This window comes from Rhodamnia argentea, chromosome 6, assembly GCF_020921035.1.
Source record: "Rhodamnia argentea isolate NSW1041297 chromosome 6, ASM2092103v1, whole genome shotgun sequence".
Classification (NCBI taxonomy): Eukaryota; Viridiplantae; Streptophyta; class Magnoliopsida; order Myrtales; family Myrtaceae; genus Rhodamnia; species Rhodamnia argentea.
This window is the reverse complement of record NC_063155.1, coordinates 31,755,294-31,772,111: the sequence shown is the minus strand read 5'-3', so window position 1 is coordinate 31,772,111 and position 16,818 is coordinate 31,755,294. Positions and strand designations below refer to the sequence as shown.

Sequence of the window (16,818 nt, the reverse complement as noted above, 5' to 3'; positions counted from 1 at the left end):
TTCAAGCCTTTTCTGATAAGAGCCATGGACCCTCAAAAGCTTGCTAACTTCTGGATGTGTTCTTGCCTTTTGTTTGTGACACTACTTGTGTCCTCGGTTTCTTTCCCGGCGGGCGAAGTTCACTACCACGAGTTTGTGGTATCTCTATTTGATCTCCACATGTTGTCTGCATTTTTATGAACTTGTTCAAGATGACAGGCTTTGTGCTAACAACCTTTTTTCGTCAACTTGTTTGATTGATTGCATTGTTACAGATCCAAGCTAGGCCAGTGAAGAGACTATGCAGAACCCACAGCACTATCACAGTCAATGGCCAATTCCCAGGGCCAACACTGGCAGTAAGAGATGGAGATTCTCTTGTCATCACAGCCATAAACCGGGCCAGATACAACGTCACTCTGCATTGGTAATCTATAGCAAAGAGGCTACAATTAAACTGCTCCATTTGGCACACTTCATGCATACAGTAAATCTTCGGAAGGACGGAACTTCTTCTACTCGAATAACTTCTCTCCTGACTTGTCTGACCATTAGGCATGGAATTCGTCAATTACGAAACCCATGGGCAGACGGACCTGAATATGTGACGCAATGCCCCATCCAACCTGGAGGAACATATACATACCGGTTCACCATCCAAAGTCAGGAGGGAACACTGTGGTGGCATGCTCACAGCAAATGGCTTAGGGCCACCGTTTATGGAGCTCTCATAATCTTTCCTAGATGGGGTTTGCATTATCCTTTCCCAATGCCCAAGCGAGAATTCCCTATACTTCTAGGTAAAATCTTGATAGTTCCATGGCAATCTGTATCAGGATACAGTCGATTACATCTCTGTCTAATTTCGAGCAATGAAATGATCGGTTTTATTTGCGTCCTTGGACAGGTGAATGGTGGGACGGAAACCCAATGGATGTGCTTAAGCAAGCATTATTCACAGGCGCTGCTCCAAACGTATCTGACGCGTATACAATCAACGGTCAACCTGGAGATCTGTACAGATGCTCTAGCAAAGGTTAGTCCCATTCGAACCCCTTCATTGCTCTAATTCAAGATCATTGGCTTTGTGAAATTGAGAAATTTTTGACCATGCATAGAAAATGCAGGAACTGCTGTATTTCCAGTGTTGCCAGGGGAGACAATTCTCTTGAGGATCATCAATGCTGCACTCAATCAAGAACTCTTCTTCTCCGTCGCAAACCATCAAATGACGGTCGTGGGCGTCGATGCCGCCTACACCAGGCCTTTCGCAACCAATGTCATTATGATAGGACCCGGGCAAACCACCAACGTGCTCATTACAGCTAACCAAGCCGCGGGTCGTTATTACATGGCAGCACGAGCCTACCAAACTGCTCAAAATGCTGCCTTTGATAACACCACCACCACAGCAATTCTCCAATACATATTGGCGTCTGGTAGTAGTGGGAAGGGACAATCCTCTAGGCCAATTCTCCCACGACTTCCTGCCTATAATGATACAGCCACTGCAACTGCATTTACTTCGAGCTTGAGGAGTCCTTGGAAGATCAAAGTCCCAACTCAAATTGACGAAAACCTATTTTTCACTGTAGGATTAGGACTTATCAATTGCTCCAATCCTAATAGCCCTCGATGTCAAGGTCCCAATGGGACTCGGTTCGCTGCCAGCATGAACAACGTTTCTTTTGTTTTTCCTAGAACAAATTCCTTGATGCAAGCCTACTATCAAGGAATTCCTGGAGTCTTCACAACAGATTTTCCACCCGTTCCTCCAATTCAATTCGATTACACCGGTAACGTGAGTCGGGGCCTATGGCAACCCGTAAAAGCAACTAAGCTTTACAAGCTAAAATTTGGTTCCAGGGTACAAATTATATTGCAAGATACAAGCATCGTTTCAACAGAAGATCACCCAATACATCTTCATGGATATTCCTTCGCGGTGATTGGGGCGGGATTTGGGAACTTCAATCCAAGAAATGATCCGGCCAAGTTCAATCTTATCGATCCCCCAGTGAGGAATACGATTGGAACACCTCCAGGTGGTTGGGTGGCGATCAGATTTGTGGCCGATAATCCAGGTGAAATAAATGAAACAACCAATATGAATGAATCCAAAAAAGTAGAGAAAAAACAAGTGCAAAATGACAACGCAACCTCATATTTGACCATTTCTATTTCCTGTGTTGTTCTTACAGGAGTGTGGCTGATGCATTGTCACATTGACTCTCATCTGGTCTGGGGTCTGGCCATGTCTTTCCTGGTGGAGAACGGTGTTGGAGAGTTGCAATCCGTAATACCACCCCCACTAGATCTACCTCGCTGTTAAACCAATTGTGGGTTAAACTTCAAAAATTCCAGGATTTGTGGATGTCAAACCAATTGCCGGCTTAACTTACAAAAGTTCCAGGATGTGTGGATGTCTCGAATCCAGTCATCACGTGCTATGATTGATTTTTCTCCCAGATTTGTCGTCATTGTTTTTTCCTGTGATTTGATGTTAATCAGATTAGTTAGAAAGTTGTGATGTTCCATCAAACAGCCGATTTGGCATAGTTCCGATTGTAGTGGATTCCATTTGGAAAAGAAAAGCGTACAACCAATATCGGTGATTATATTCCAAGATTGTCATTCCTTAAAGAGTATACGGTTGAGTGCAGACTTACCGGCAGGCGCCTGATATATACACAGATAGACATCAACATCAACATCAACATCACTTTTATCCCAAACTAGTTGGGGTTGGCATATGTACACAGATAGACAAAGCACAGAAAACATTTGGCCTGTGCCGCCTGTCCAGAGGCAAGTACTACCAGTAGCAAGCTTTCACTGCTGACTATATGAAGCAAATGATGTTATCCAGAGAGAATTTATCCCCTGGATCTATATAACAAAAAGCATCATCTACCATTCACAGTCCTCGTGGCACCAGACAACCAGATACTCGTGCTAATCACATCCAACTTAAAAGATACATTAGTTACAAAAACGCCTACAAAGGAGATAATTTTGCATATGACCCTGCCGTGCAACTATCAGGATTAAGAGCAGGTCCTCTGCTCAGTGCAAGAACTTGCCAACAGTTTCCTAGCTAATCAGGCCACAAATTTAAGACAACGGGTATCGTTATGTATGTTCTGGCATCGGCGACAACAGAAACGCATCCCACACCTCACACATGTATAAGTGGCAGTGAACCCACAAACAGTGCAAAAATGGCGACGAGAGGTAGAACTTGGAGGACCAACCGCTGCCCTTGAGTATGAGGGAATATGAGGAGGCAAGGATTCAAGGTTTGCCTGTATTCAGAAGGACGTTGTCATGAGTTTTAAAAAAAAAAAAAAAGGCGTCTAACTCGTAAGATAATAGCCAAAAGGAAAAGCATCTGCCTCAATCTTATACCTCATGCAGTAGCTCAATGAATGTTCTAGGAGCTTTCCTGGCATTTTCAAGAGCTTTCGCTTGACGTGTCTTACGTTTTGTGCTCTTGGATTGCTTTTTGTGCATATAACCTGAGGCCGAAAGTCCAAGAAGGCAAATAGTTTTTAACATGCACCTGCATGTATTAATGCACATAAAGCCACCATGCACGATCAATTCCAAACGATGGCTTTCCTCGCAAGGTCTCGCTTAAAGACCTGACGAAGAAAAACACATTCGACATATCCCCCTTAATGCTTTCCAATGAACTATTGCACGACAGAGTGACCAATTTCATCTACCAGTCAAGGAGGAAGAAAAAGGCATCGATCCTTATAATCATCATAGGGAACAAAAGCAGAAGCATTACTCCACAAACAGGGTGGACATGACAAGAACATCAAGAGCAATCAAAATGACAGAAACGGACCAATACGTAAGTATGGTCATTCAGGCGGCTTCTCGCAGTGTGGAGGCAGGTGGTCTTGGGTGGAAGTTCCTACACAATTTCTCCCATATTTAAAGACTAATTTTCCTTAGCCCAGCCAAGAACACTTGTCCTATGTACTTCGCTTAACTCATGATCACTGAAAGGAACAGATACAAGGAGAGGCGCGAAATAACACAAGCCACCCAAAGTCTGGCGATTTATAGATGAGTAGGGGTAGGGTAATCTTGACAATGCAGGCGGTACTCATCATTGGTTTGATTTGGGGCGAGGATGTTGAAAGAATGAGGGAGGCAAGAGCCGGTCCAGATATTTTCACCTGGGCTGGTTATAAATGGATGTAGTGGAACACTCTACACAAACGAGAGCATCAGAACCTTGAAAATTTAGCCGAACTACTCAGAATCAACTTCATAAAAGAGAGAGATATCCGGTCACTTGGAACCCTAAGTTAATATGGACATAAACGATGGTAACAAGGATAAAAGGGGAATGCTTTTAGCTCGAGTGCAGAGCTAGAGCTGTGAATTAGATACCTGGATCAAGAAGCACAATTGAACAGCCTAACAGCCTAGCATCCAGAAGAAAGAGCCACATTATTATCACACTCTCTTGCCAGCAACATTGGGCTAATGAGAGAGATTTCAATAAAGATATAGGAGGTCAAAGAGAAGGCAGGAAGATAATTGGGTACAGAAAGGTGGCTATGCTACACGGGCCAGAAATTGAAAAGTACCGTCGTCGTCTTCGTCGTCCAGGGAAGCGTCGTCGTCGTCAATAAGATCTCCCACTTCGGTTCCAGCATTGTCGTTCTCCAAAGCTTCAAGTCGAGCGAGCACGGCCTGAAGGCGAAAAAGGGGATTCCAAGTTAGAGAGAGAAACTCTGAACCGTCCCCGGTTTTTGGTGTTGTGAGCTCAAAATCAAAGGTATGACGTGAGAGAGGGAGGGAGAGCCAGACCTGAGTTCGATTGTCGCTGCTGGTGAGGGCAGCAACCATTTTAGGAGCGACCTTGCGAGTCCGGCTGGACATGCGACGGAGTGGGTTCAAGGACTCATCTTCCATGGTTGGAGAGCTGAGAGCACCAGCGGCGACCGTGATTGATGGTGTGGGCAATCAGGAGGGCTCTGATGGATGGATGGATTTGAGAAATGCCGCCCGCCTAATTCGCTCCTTCGCCTCTGCTTCTCAATCAATTTCACTTCGCTTCTCTTCTCTTCTAGAGAGAAGAAAGAGAGAGAGGATGGGACCGGGAGGGAGACAGAATGGGCCTTAAAGTTGGAACTATTTGAGCCCAAAAGAAGGAGCCATCGTCATTTGAAGACCCAATTTGTCCCCCAAAGCCCCAAAAAGGAGCACCCGCGCTTTTCCTTTTTTTTTTTTTTTGTATATATATATTTATTTATGGCAGAAATTATCCCAACCAAAAAAAACAGAAGAAGAAAGCCAAACGGGGGTCAATGCTCTCTGTGTTCGTCCCATCGCGGACCCAGGTGCCACGCGTCGTTCATTGAATGATATTTCTTCGCACTCGTGTGCATAATAAACTCGATTACCGTTCGTTAGGCCATGGCACTCCCACCCCAAAGGAAAGGTTCTCGTAAAAGCGGATGTCTGTCTTACATCTCACACTCATGAAGAAAAATTGTAAGGATCATCGAACATGGATTTGCAAAATTTCAGCACTTTTGACCAACCCAGACCTATCCATCCCATGATGTTTCGAGCAACCATCTCTTCCAGTTCCACATATGAAACGAAGACCCATCGTAATGCTTCTTCCGCTTGGATGTTATTTCTTTTTCTTTTTTTTTCCTGGTTTCCTAACACCTATCCTAAGGCAAAACTGGACTCTACAGCTACAGACGCTCTGTTCCTAAGGTTCTGTTACATCACCCCAAAACGCCGAAGCCAATGCCTCTGCTCCCTCAGAACTTGTTGTTGGACCACTAGCACCGAAGCTGCCGCATCACAATCCATGGACGACACGTACTCGCCTATCACTCCCAGCTCACTGTTCTCGCTCCAAGCCGTCAACCCTTGCAGCAGCACCGGGTTTATGCCCTGCTTCCTCCCCACGATCCACAGATCGAACGTGTTGTCGTTCATCGCGTGCACGGTGGCCACCGTTTCTTCCCCGTTTCTCACCTCCACCTCCCTGTAGTTTACCCTCCTGTTCACCTCGTTCTTCATCCAAAACCAGGTCACCACCCCGTCGTCCAGCTTCTTCTCCATCTCATCATCCCCTTCCCCGTTGTGGGCAAGGAATCGGATCACCGAGAGACGCACGTTCACATTCCCCACCATTCGATCTGCGTAATACAGCGCTTCTCGAGCATCCGCGCCCCCTAAAAATAGGACCACTAATTGGTGGGACTGTGCTTGGATGTCCGAAGGGCTGACCATGGGCACCGGCATCCGCATCGAGTTGCTTCCACAGTGGCCCTTGTCCAAGAGGATGCCCACCGAGCATGGTGCGTTGGCCAACACGTCACTCACAAGCACAGTTCCATGGTGGTTCCGTGGGAGATTTTTGTGGTATGGGAGCAGGATCAAAGTAGCCCTGTTATTGAGGGCGATCTCACATACATCTCGATACATGGTTCGCTTCGGGGACAGGGCCGTGTAGGCCTGGTAGCTGATGCACTCGCTCTTGCTTTCCTGGTACACTTTCATGGCTTGGTGGATGGTCTCGTAGATGGCGTACTTAGAATACTGCGCCAGCTTCCCGTGGTCGATGAGCCTAGGGTACCCGCGACCGACCAACTGCACGATGTGCAGACCATAGATTGAGATCGGATTGCTCATGGTAGGATTGGAGGCGTCTATGAAGTTGATGAACCTGGCGGTATCTTCTTCGTCGTGGATTTTAACCACTACGCCGAGCTCCGTGGATGGAGGTGTGTGTTGGATGGTTCGCCTTCGGTTCACCATGTAAGGCTTTGTGGGGTCGTACAGAATGCCGATCAATGGTGTCGATATTGCACTGACCATCACCGAAACCATCACCATCATCGTGTACACCTGCGGCTCTATGACCTGCATTTCATTTGGGAATCCGGCCACAGACAAAAGTTAAGATTGATGTGCATATTATACTCGCGAATAAATTAGACGAAGTTCTCGTATGCGACGCGTACCTTTTTCTCCAACCAATGAATGAACAGCAAGAGATCAACCTGACCCCTGAGGGTCAAGATGAGGCCAAGGGCAAGACCATCCGCGACGGGCATGTCGATTAGGAGACCGGCCAAAAGACTTGTCACCACTTTGGTTAAGTGCCCAATTGCAACAATGGCACACACTGGTTTCAGGCTCGACCACGCCTTCCCCATCGCGACCAAGTCCGTGGACTGGCCGATGTACATGAAGGAAAATGGCATAAGAAGCTCCATGATTATCGTGTCGCTCCTCTCCACCAACGTTGTCCCGAGCGGGGGCCCATCAGGAATCATCAACCCCAGCCACAAAGGCCCGTTAGCGATGGCCACGCCTATGAAGTCGGTCAAAAACCCCGTAAGCAATACCGCCACAAGGATCGCTATGATGTAAGTTTGGTCAACGGGCTGGCCTTCTGGGGTATTTCGAATGATCCAAGCAAATGCAGGCCGAATGCCGAAGAACATGATGGCCATCAATCCGACCGTTGTAGCCAAGCACCAGAAGCCAGCGATGGAACCGGCTTTCGCTTGGACAGCTGCTTCAAATATAATGATAGCGACGATTCCTATCATATCCCCAACTATTGAAGATGATAAGGCCAGGCGTCCAATCTCAGAATTCAGAAGATTCAGTTCCTTGAGGATGGGATACAGAACGGGGAATGCCGTTATGGCAGTGGATGAACCAAGGACTCCGAGGGCATACGGATTTCCATAAGCATGGTTGATGGACCGCTGCATGATCAGACCAACTGCTATCACTACGAACGAGGGAACGAACACGCATGTCAATGCTATGTACACGTGTTTCTTCGCCGACCTCCTCACCATGGTCATATCCGTTCTCACGCCCGCCATGAAGAGGAAATACATGAAAGCTATTGTGCCGACGTTTCGGACCACAAAATTCGCACTATCTGGATACACATATCTTATGAACTTGCGATTGTGGCTCAGAACGGAGGGTCCAACGATCACTCCACCCTTCAGAGTAAGGAGGAGACATAAATAAGAAAACGAAAAATCAAAGTGAGAATCGCTTTGGGTCCATTTAATCATTGTATCTGTTCCTTGAATTGCAATGCCCCCGCAAGGCGTTAAATCACAGAAACATATAATAAGTCGGTAGAGGCGAAATACTCACAAGGATCTCCGAGACAATTCTAGGCTGACGAAGAGGCTTGAGGAGAAATCGGATAACCCGAGAGACCACGATGACGAATGACACTTCCAAGAGTACATGAGAGAATAAGTTATTCTCAGCGGTCTCGTCAAAGGAGACGCCGAAGAAATCGTCCCTGGAAGTCTTGACGCACTTGGTTAGGAAATCCGTGTTGCCATGGCTGGGCGGTGGTGGGAGATGGACATCACGACTTACGTGGGCAATGTTCATGGCAGGGGGAGGCATGAGTACCTTCAGAATCGGCATGCTGCCTAATTTTCCTGGCTCAAGACCATGATAAAAACGATCGGCCGAGCAGCAAGCACCGAGCATCCGAGATGCGGAGAGTCATCGCGGCCAAAATTTGTTGGAGATGCAGATTCAGGCAATAGGAGTCATCATTCTGTTCTGTTGGAGCTTCAAAATCGGTGGACATGTTACTTGCCAGTTTCGACTCCGCTTTCGGTTGCAGTAGCAAAGTTTTGGTTTTGCTTCGATCTGGACGATGCCAAGCGAGAGACGGGGAGCTAATTGGTCAACCACTGAACAAATTCCCCAGTATAACCGTCTTAACTAAACTTGTGGAAAGTTGGAAGTCGGTTGCGCTGGGGTTAAGCCCCGGAAGCCGCGTGGCAAAAGACCTTTGCTATAAAAAGGAGAAGAAAGAATGCCTTCACTACTATTTCGCTGTCGATTTACTTTGCATGTGTTATCGTCACGTCATGCAAAAACAATCATCAAATTAGTTTAATCTCTTATTAGATCAATTAGTTTAACCTTTTTGTCTCATCTCACAAGTCGGCTGATCAATAAATGGGACGCGCATTGAGACAATTCGACTGATTCATTAATTAGATTCGCTCGACATTGCAAATTTGTCCGTTACGTTACATGTCGTGGATTAATGATATACACTAGGCTGGATGCCCTGTCCTAACCCAAATCAAAACAAAAGAAGGAGTTTCTATTTTTTGTCCATGTGCTTCATCGCCTTTGATCTGACGAAGTCTTTCAATCTTCAATTTTGTCTAATCAAGTCATTCGGCTTTTATAAATTTTTTTAATCAAGCACCTCTTAGACCAAATCTAACTAAATCCCATTGATGTTGCCATCGAACGACATCATACCATGATGAGCATAGAAATTTTCCAATACGGAACGGCTACACTAGCCTCTACATTGGCTAAGACTCATCGAGAACATATTTATGATATTGTTTGCACTAGCTACATTTTTTCACACGCATCAACGTGGATGATATCTGCATTAGAATTACCGCATCATCGGAATTTGGTCGAATTTTATGCCGGAGAGACTCGATTTGAAAATATGTACAAGGTGAAGGACTCGATCAAAAAATTGTGGGAAAGCCATTGAAGGAGGGTGCAGCTAAATCGGCGCCGCCACATTGGCAGGGTATGAAATAAAGTTTGGGAATTAAAGGCAAAAATAAATATAAAAATAAAAAAAGGGGTCATTATGGAGCCGAGGGCCCAATGGGCCCACGGTTTTATGTTGCTTCAGTCTGTATAAGTTAATGGAAGTTGGACCACCTTGACGGAGGTGGAGGTGGAGATTCAGGCACGACATCTTCATTCCTTCAAAATCCTCTTCTTCACATACCTGATGCTTCAGTTAATGCCCCCATTTATACTCTCTGAAAAGGGCTGTGCCAGTACCTGCTGCTCTTTCCTTAAAAGATATTTGAAAAGTGTCTCAATTGGATAATCAAAGAGATACTTTCAGTAGCAGTTTTATGCTTTTTATTCGTAGCTTCTTGTATTGCTATTTTCATTTGGAAATATGCTTGAATTCGCTGGCCAAGAAGCTGGAAGCTGGTTGTCATCGTGAGTGCATTCGGATTAGTGAAATCGTGTCCCGAACCAAGCGTGCTTACAGTCGTGTTTTGGCAGACTATGATCAAACCAGAACGAAGTTATCCATGGCATGCTTTGTCGAATGGGTATTCTAACGTTTACTCATTCGGAAAACGTGAACTGTAATAATAGTTGGTCAAGTGCGCGAATGAAGCTACAATTGTTATTCAGGTGGGTTCGGATTAAGGAAAAGAACGCCAAATACAGCTTACGTACTCCATTCCTTATTATTCAGAGTTGAAAAGTCGAGCACGTAACACAGAAAGAAATTGTTATTTAAAAGTACGTGATTCCTAGCATCGTCGCTGGTCAAACGCATCAAGGAAACTAATAATTGTTGTTGGATTCGGTTTATAACAAGACAATCCACATAAAAAATACAATATATGTACAGTACAAGAAAAGAAAAGAAAGAGAAGGGGAGAGAGAGGCATAGGTGTCGGTGCCATGACGATGCGATACGATACATTGAGGGTCGGAAGAAGAGGAAGAAGAAGATGGATTGATCAGGTAAAGAAGGGCAGGAAACGTTATTGTGTCGACGAAATGATCGAAAGAGGAGGCGGAGGGGTTGATGGTGGTGGTTTCTGTTGGGGCACATAAAAGCTACCACTATCTTCGTGAAGATGGAATTCTTGAAAGGTGAAACGCTGTCACGAGAGAGAGAGTATATGCCTGTAATGAGTCGTGCGTTACAGATTAATGTGTTCCTTTGTCTCCAAAATATAGGACACAACTTGCACCCTAAAGTTATTACCCCAGAACTTTCGATCCGAATATAATATCGTGCGACCCAACCATACACTTGGCTTGGCCGCACGATAATGGCCAACCGGATAATTCCCATTGCACTTGAAAATCATGGAGGAGTGGTCAATAATTAGCTTCAACACTCATTAGAGGTCAACCTCAACATCATTATCAGTCTGTACACAGGAGGTTTGTTGCCAATTTTTGACCCGCTGCATGAAGGACCTGAAATAAACCCTTCCATCTGATAGTCTCTAAATACGTGATGGAACTGTATGAATTAACAAAAAATTTGAATTCCAACGCAGCCATGATGATCGCCATCATGATAGGTGCGTATACATGGGATCAACACGTTCAAAAATTAATACAGATATACAGTGGATGACTTGAACGGTAGTGGGAGTGAGTCAACATCCGCAATTACTGTCCTTCATTAAAAAAAAAGCCTGCAATAGTTTTAACTCGACCAGACCTGAAACCCTAAACCTGCAACTCTAATTTCAGCTGCTTCAGCTGCAGGCTAGGGTTTCGAGGTCATATCATAGCAGCCCAACCAGCTAAGCACGAAGATAATTTAATAAGATTGCAAATCCAAGGAGACAAGATCTAACAGCCAAAAACATGCTCTTCCTAAGATAAAAGACATACGAGAGTCTCGGAAAGCTGCACAAAACCCTAGAAATGGAAATGCGACGGACTCATTATAACTCCAAAAATTAGATTGGGGGAGTCAGAACAATAAAAGACCTAGTTGAAAAACAAAGCAATTTCTCATACTCAAGTGTCGAAAACCAGATGAAATAGATTGCGAAATAAAGTAGGATTCGATAAAGTTACATGGCACCATTCTGCACGGATATACAGAAGAGCAAGACACCCGATCACATCGAAGAAAGGAAATATCCTGAGAAAAGATCCGGACACTCGTCCAAGCTAAACTTACTGATTACAAAGGATCTTATGTCGACATATAATGTCCTCGTTAAAATAAAATTAAAAAAAAAAACTGGGGGAACAGAAAGAGGACGACCATCTCAGAAGCTAACCCTGCTAGAGAACAAAAAGAAAAGCAGGTGCATCTGGCTCGAAAACAAAAGATATGGAACGTGCATAGATTACAAAGTAAAGATTTAACCTGGAGATGGAGTAGTAATCCATAGTTTGGGGACCAATTCAGCAGTAACTAAAAACCATGTAGCGAGGCCTTCGTTAGAATATACACCCACATAAAAGTAAAGCACTAGAACCGTGAAGGTTTCTTCTTTTAGAGAGAGAGAGAGATCTGGGTACGAAGGAAGGAGTAAAACTTACTCATCCACCATGGGATGGGATAGCGCTAGCCCTTGAAATGGGTCCAAAACGATCAACGCCATGCGGATGACTAGAGACGATGCATGCAAAACAAGCTTTAGACATGAAGCTGGCAAGAGTCATCAGTATGAGAGAGTTAAATACACAAACTCAACATTTAATTAGAAGTAAATAGCCTGATGGCAACTTCCTATACCTGGCCTCTCGATCTTCCCCTCCAGTGAAGCCGGTCGCGCCGCAGCCTCCAAGAAAACCGAAGACCTAGTCCCCGAAAGATAGTAAGGTAGAAACGAAGAAGCAATCAGTTTTCCTGAACCCTAGTCCCTGATCAGAGAGGAAGAGCAGACCCATACGAGATATGTATACATCGACTGCTGGGATCATGAAATCACAAGAGAGAAAAGGGAAGACGCAGGTGGAAAAAGAAACCCATCATCCTTACACAGAAGATGCATCTTGTCCACCGGTGCCGACCAAACAACAAGTGATCGTAAAGTACGAAGAAGCCGTGAAGCCCAGGATGGATAGCGCCCACCTCCAAAAAAAAAAAAAAGGTTTTGGAACGGCGCTATCCCTCCTGAGCTTTACCGATTCTCCGGCACTGCCCCCAGCGACACGGAAGAGAAGAAGAGAAGGTGAGCGTCGTAGTGGGTGGGTGAAGAGAGAAGGAGGAGGGTACGACTGAATTTATAGTGGGGGTGGAGGGGAGGAGAAGGGACATAATTATTTTGAAACTTGTAATCCAATTTTTTTTAATTTAAAAAAAGAAGAAGAAAATTTTGGGAGCTTTTAGTGGACGGACGGTTCTCAATTCCCTTTTATTTATTATTTCTTCCCTAGGACTACGCTGCACGCTTGCCGACTACGGCTACGCTCCTCCCTCTCGATACTTCTCTGGTATTTCCCACTGCTCTTAATAGTTAACCATGGACGGAATTTGAGGATAGAACCCTAGAAATCTGATTCAAATTACTATCTATTCCCACAGGCATATGTATCTTTGAGTTCTTCCATAGTCCAGTACCAAATGATCCCAATAGTCCTCCGCGATATCAACTATCTTAATTTGTCGCCATTAATTCTTTCAACTCTATATTTGATACATAAAGGTTTTGCATAAAATTACGCATGAAACGAGTGAATAAATGCATAGGGGATAACCGATTTTATTTATCATAGTGAGCACTTGTTAACAAAATCTTTTTCGAGAATGTATGGATGTAAGATTTGTAAGTGCATCAAGTAATAATCATGCACTTACATGATAACAATGGTTGACATAGTTTTCCTCTTTCGACAATGCCTGATTTACAGAATGGCTCAACTCATCTTCTTCATGTCAAATCCGTTTTCGTATTACTAACATTGCCTTTGCAAGTAAAAGTAGAAACTAGATACCCATGTTTAACTGGTGGTCAAAGTTGATATTGCCCTTCGTGATAGGGATGAATATGGTTTCAAGGTAGAATCGAAAACTTGGAATAGGAGCCTGCGGGAACCAATCCGGTTCTAAATTCCAAGATATGTATGGCGGGTTTCGGGTTCCAAAAATTGAGGTACCTATTCCGACGGGTAGGTTCTAGGTTCCACTACCTAGAACTTGGAACCTAGACGCAGGATCCCGAAATAACTTTTTATATTTTTCTTGGCTTATGTCTTCACACGATCCTATAATATTTTATGACATCCGATGATGAGTGTATAATCTGGAGTCAAGAAAATTTTTAAGTTTTAGGTTGCAAAAAATGAGGAGCCTATTCCAAAGAGTTGGCTTCAAGTTTTAAATATAACTTGCACGGAACCTAAAATCGCTTATTTTTACTTCCCCTTAGCAGTTGTAGCGCTCACTCTCATTTTGCTTAATTAAAAATGAAAAAAGAAAAGAAAAGAAATTGGCAAGTTTCGAGTACCCGAGAACGGATCTTAGAATCCGTGACAAAGTAGATTCCAGATTTCAAGATATGATAGGTAGGTTTCGGGTTCCAAAAAATGATAAATTTGTTCCGATGGGTAGGTTGCGGGTGGAACCTGTAAGGAACCCGAAATCGCTCACCCATACTTCCCGACGCTTCTCCTAATTTTTTATTAGGTTGGTGAGCTCTTCGTGAAACTTGTTAAGCATAGCATTCACCTTCCAAGACATTAACCATATATATAACACGCAAAAAATTAGTCCATGCATCGAGGACTGCACCGCCTTTTAGTTGGTTGCCGAAGAAATGCATTAATTATATTTTACATGGTTGATTAACAAGTGTCTCCGTAATATTCACTGAAATGAGGAAACGTACAATTTTGAAAGCATTTACTACACATGTCATGGACATGGTCATGCTGAAAATTGCAATGCTCCCCCATTGGGTCGTTTAACAAGTACCACGGGAGCACATTTAATAAGATCTTTTTTCCTAAAATCATAAGCGGACCTATGAAAGAATTTTCAGTATCAGCGCAGAGCTCAGGCCCACCCATCGATCATATCTATTAAATTCGCATGTGAAATGTTATTTACAGTTTTCTTTGTAATAGTTAGAAGTTAATATCACAAAAAATCTCAAATTAAAACATTCGTGATAAATTTATATTTTTTTTATTTTTATTAAATTTTACTATCAACTTGCTGAGTTGGATAACACGTAGCAGTTGATGAATGTAATGATTTGGAGTTTTTACCCTCCACTTATCATAAGTATACTAGTTTTAGATTTCTTGTGGTATTACCATAATTTAACGGAAACTAACATTGAGTAAAATTGTCACAGATGTATCAGTTTAAGTCTTTAGTGGTTAAAAAATTAACGTGACAAGCCAAGCTAGGTGGGTCAAACCGAAAAAGGAAATCAATTGCTCAAATCTATACACTTTGTTGTTTCGGTCAATCAAAACCCACGGAGTATTGTCCAAATGATAATCTTATTGAGAGTTGGTGTTATTGCTATTGGTGATTAAAATTGGTTACTATTCAAGCGAGGACATTAGATTCTATCGAATTTTGTAGAAGAGCTAATCAACTAGGAATTTAGGCATTTTAGTAAAACCAAATGTGCGGTGTCTTTCAGGCAATTAGGTGATTTATCTTGAACATTTCTCCAAAGGTACTTCGGCATTTGTCTTGTGCATGCTACTCCCGGATGACCGAGTATGCGAACGCAACGGGTCGTATAAAATATTCCTCGTCCAATAATCCAAAATGTGGCAGGCCTTCTATTTTCTGAGAGTCAAGAACTCTTCTCATGCATCAAGATCAACGACATTATGCGAACTCAATCTGACGCGACAACATTCACAAACCGGCCTGCCTAAGACAATGTAAAGCGATACTTGGTTGATCGGTTGAGTCTGGCGGCTTTTTCTGTCCGGCAGTCCTCGGTTCGCGAGGACTGAATCAAACGGAGACTGGTCGAACTCCAAATGTCCTACAGCTCAGCGGCTTATTACATCGATCTATACGACCATGAGATTAGCTGGCTTCTACTGGTTCGCGCTTATTTAAGTGAACGAGTTGAAGGAGTTACCGGCAGGCAATCCAAGAGGAATCTGCTTTCCCAATATAAATTTTCAGGAAATTAATGACCCGACCAGCCATTTATATAAGCACATAATCACTGGTCCTTCCCCAAAGATTGCTTCTAAGGACTGTTACTGCAAGGGACTCATCATTCCGCTTAATACTTTTCTCTCACTCTCAACTCATTTTGCTTTGAACTAAGAATTTGTACTTTCGTCGTTCAATACTTTGGATGTTGTCTAACATAAGTTATGATTTGTGAAAATAGCTTAATTGTTGCAAATGCAATTCTAACATTTTTTTTAACTCTTCCTATTGAGTATTTCCTTGAAGGAAAGTTTTCATTATTACAATAATGCAGTTAATTTCATATACAATATTTTTACACCATATAAGTGTTGAGAAGACCTCCTAATTGATTTTGAAATTGACAAAAAAATCCATATTTTTCTAGAATCTGATTTAATACATAGAGATACTCTTTTACAAATTATCCTAAACACATTCCGATGTTGAGGAATAAGCTGGAATGTTTATATAGAATTTGATTTTGTAATTCAAGATCATACGCTGACAAAGGAAGAGTTCAGATGAGTGTTTCAGGAGCAATCTTCAAATTTATATATGAGATTAAGTCCCAGACTCAGATTGAGATATGTTGTATTATTATAACGACTAACAATCAGGTTTGGATTCGTCTTTGAAGATTATCAATTCTAAGGATTATTTGTCTCTATCAAAGATTTGGATTGAGGAAGAGAAGATTTATTACCAAATGAAGAATTCTATCTTCGAGAACCCATATTTAATTGTTTGGGCGATTGGATCAATGGGAGATTCTAATCTTGTTTCTCGACGGCTACAAAATCATGTTTATACAATCTCGTCCAACGGGCTAATTGGAGAGATTGAAGGTGGAGTAGTATAATAGGAGACTTTAAAGTCGAGGAAAATGCAAGAGCCTAGAATCTGAAATTTCAAAATACAAGAAAGCTTCTACATTACCTTCTCATAATTGGTCTACACACTATAATCATGTAGAGATTCTCATTCAAGTGATTGAGTGTAAGACATAGTAGTTTATTGACTCAAAGATCATCACCAAGTTGTAACCTCTGAGCGATTCAATAGTGGAATCCAGCCAATTAACTGCTAGCTTGAAGAAATAGACATAGGTTTGATCTAAGTCAAAT

At 43.1% G+C, this 16,818-nt stretch overlaps 3 protein-coding genes and 1 long non-coding RNA gene across 4 annotated transcripts; 2 read left to right on the top strand and 2 right to left on the bottom strand.

Moving 5' to 3' along the window:
- LOC115746059 (laccase-3-like) lies at positions 1–2,675 on the top strand. Its single transcript, XM_048281188.1, has 7 exons — positions 1–138; positions 255–406; positions 535–779; positions 887–1,015; positions 1,107–2,063; positions 2,181–2,336; positions 2,385–2,675. The coding sequence occupies exons 1-6, from the start codon at positions 25–27 to the stop codon at positions 2,309–2,311; spliced, it is 1,728 nt and encodes a 575-aa protein (XP_048137145.1). The 5' UTR covers positions 1–24; the 3' UTR covers positions 2,312–2,336; positions 2,385–2,675.
- A 151-nt stretch (positions 2,676–2,826) lies between these two features.
- LOC115746062 (SWR1 complex subunit 6) lies at positions 2,827–5,040 on the bottom strand. Its single transcript, XM_030681782.2, has 4 exons — positions 4,813–5,040; positions 4,590–4,695; positions 3,388–3,497; positions 2,827–3,284 (listed from the first exon to the last, which is right to left on the bottom strand). The coding sequence occupies exons 1-4, from the start codon at positions 4,915–4,917 to the stop codon at positions 3,081–3,083; spliced, it is 525 nt and encodes a 174-aa protein (XP_030537642.1). The 5' UTR covers positions 4,918–5,040; the 3' UTR covers positions 2,827–3,080.
- A 638-nt stretch (positions 5,041–5,678) lies between these two features.
- Positions 5,679–8,775, bottom strand: LOC115746093 (cation/H(+) antiporter 24-like). Its single transcript, XM_030681814.2, has 3 exons — positions 8,158–8,775; positions 6,993–7,997; positions 5,679–6,891 (listed from the first exon to the last, which is right to left on the bottom strand). Exons 1-3 carry the CDS (start codon positions 8,506–8,508, stop codon positions 5,740–5,742), a joined length of 2,508 nt encoding a protein of 835 aa, XP_030537674.2. The 5' UTR covers positions 8,509–8,775; the 3' UTR covers positions 5,679–5,739.
- Positions 5,712–11,799, top strand: LOC125315664. The gene is made up of 3 exons (XR_007198939.1): positions 5,712–5,724; positions 7,198–7,200; positions 11,761–11,799. It is a non-coding gene; the product is annotated as an uncharacterized LOC125315664 (long non-coding RNA).
- The last annotated feature ends 5,019 nt before the right edge of the window (positions 11,800–16,818 follow it).